Here is a 1975-nt window from a genome sequence, read left to right as displayed (position 1 = left end):
AAACGATCATCCCACTACTTATGACTCAGCTCCTCCTAGTGAGCCCATCAGGATCAGTAACCAGACTATCAGATATTTCATCCCGACGTCGTCGAAGTAACAGGATTTACGATGATTATGAATACACGAATAAGACCAGATTTATTCGAGTCACACATTACTTTATATCTTTTATATAATGCCTTTGTGGATGGACTAAGTGATCTAATGCGTATGAAGATGGAAGGAATAAGAGAATGGGGAAAATGACAATCGAATCTCTACGGATACTTTATGAAAAGAAGATATTTATCGTAGCGGTTACCCAAAGGAGTAGAGTAATGAATACCAGAGCTATGGTCAAGAGAGGCCACCGTTTCTTGCCGATGTCATCATCCTTCTGAAGTGCAGCATAAACCAAACCTGGGAATCCACACACCAATGGGGCAGCCAAATAAGAGGACATGGAGCCAATAAACGAGGCGACATTGGGGACCTGATGTAAACTATATCAATCGAACAAGGGACAAGCAGCCTACCTACCAGTAGGGCAATAGCGGTGCACACTGTGATAGAGAAGAACGGTGCTCCGTATTGCATCAGTAGTGACTGGACACCGACAACCGACTCGATCCACCGACAGAAGACGAAGAAGGGATTTCTCACAGGAACATCACCAACCTACCAAACACCTCGGGGTTATAATAAGCTCACTCTCACTCACCGATCCTTCCCCCGCGCCTAGCTCGAGAGCCTTGTAAAAACCGGCCAGTCCGGGTAGGAGATTCATCGGGGCAGCAACAAGTAGCATGATAGTCAGGCCTATACGACAGACGAATATAATACGATCATCAGCCGCATAATTTTGCATGAAATTAGGCTTAGTATCAGTAAGGAAAGACAGGTACCTTATCAAATGAACCATACAACTAGTACGTTGATACACGTGGACTTACACTGCAATAGCCATAGAGAGGTAAATAGAAGAGAGCGCGACACCAGCTACTACATTAGCGATGGTACGCCTAACAGTAGTCGGACGAGACCTGAACAAGGAGCAACATTAACTACAATGATGATTGCTAAGAGTATGTCACATCTCTGCTGCCACTCTAACTGCCGGGATCTGGTTCATCAAACCAAACATGCACACAGCAAACGTATTGAATGTGCTCATATTCACATGACTTTCTGACAAGCTCAACGATGCACGTGCCTGAATGGATACTAACGATTCCACTGTGCCTAATTGTGAGTACCTCCTCGGGGTGCTCTTCGACGAGTGAGGGTGCTCTGATCAACACTACTGTAGCTGTCAGGACCACGGCCCAAATAGAGAGGGATGATACGTAACGAAGTACGGATATACTAAAGATGACGATCATTTACATTTAAGGGAATTCAACGAAGCGACCGACTCACCTTTTTGATACCGACATAGGGTAAATGGCCAAATATGCACAGGCCACAATACAGAATTTACGGAACACTTCTGGATCTATTCCTTGTAAATAATACCCAGTGATAGAAGGAATGAAGTCTCCGAGGAATACAAGATAGCTCACGCAGGTCATCACGCAGTAAACGAAGGCCCAAAGCTCGAAGAAGGCAAGTCGAGGAGAGACCCCCAAAGGGGATATCTGAATAAGGGTCAACACATATCCTAGGCTAGATACCAACTCACAGAGTAATAGGGAGCATTCCCCTCAGCCTGCTGCCCTACTGCTGCTAGTAAATCCGCCTTCTTGAAGCCAAGACGGACCAATGCCCAATCGACGACAGCACCATAGGTGTGTAGACCGGTCTTAGTGACAGCAGTAAAGAGGATCAGATTGCTGGTAACAGCAATGCATGCACAAATGACGAAGCATAGGATACCAACCAAGAGCCCACTGCCTAGCATGGCATAGGGTAGGGATAGTGCACCAGCCCCCAAAGCAGCTACTACCAACAACAGAGTAGTGGATAGGAAGGAACCTGAAGTAAGGGGAGGAAA

The 1975-nt window shown here is 46.0% G+C and overlaps 1 protein-coding gene across 1 annotated transcript; it reads right to left on the bottom strand.

Annotated features, from left to right (window-relative positions):
- Positions 1 to 271: 271 nt before the first annotated feature.
- On the bottom strand, positions 272 to 1882 carry Pmar_PMAR015350 (amino acid transporter, putative; the record flags this gene model as incomplete). The annotated part of the gene is made up of 8 exons (XM_002765799.1): positions 272 to 475; positions 523 to 660; positions 704 to 887; positions 936 to 1025; positions 1077 to 1195; positions 1239 to 1347; positions 1402 to 1619; positions 1664 to 1882. 8 exons carry the CDS (start codon positions 1880 to 1882, stop codon positions 272 to 274), a joined length of 1281 nt encoding a protein of 426 aa, XP_002765845.1.
- Between the last annotated feature and the right edge of the window lie 93 nt (positions 1883 to 1975).

This window comes from Perkinsus marinus (genome assembly GCF_000006405.1).
Source record: "Perkinsus marinus ATCC 50983 genomic scaffold scf_1104296974648, whole genome shotgun sequence".
Lineage (NCBI taxonomy): Eukaryota > Perkinsozoa > Perkinsida > Perkinsidae > Perkinsus > Perkinsus marinus.
The sequence above is the reverse complement of the archived record's forward strand: the minus strand, read 5'-3'. Positions and strand labels throughout refer to the sequence as shown.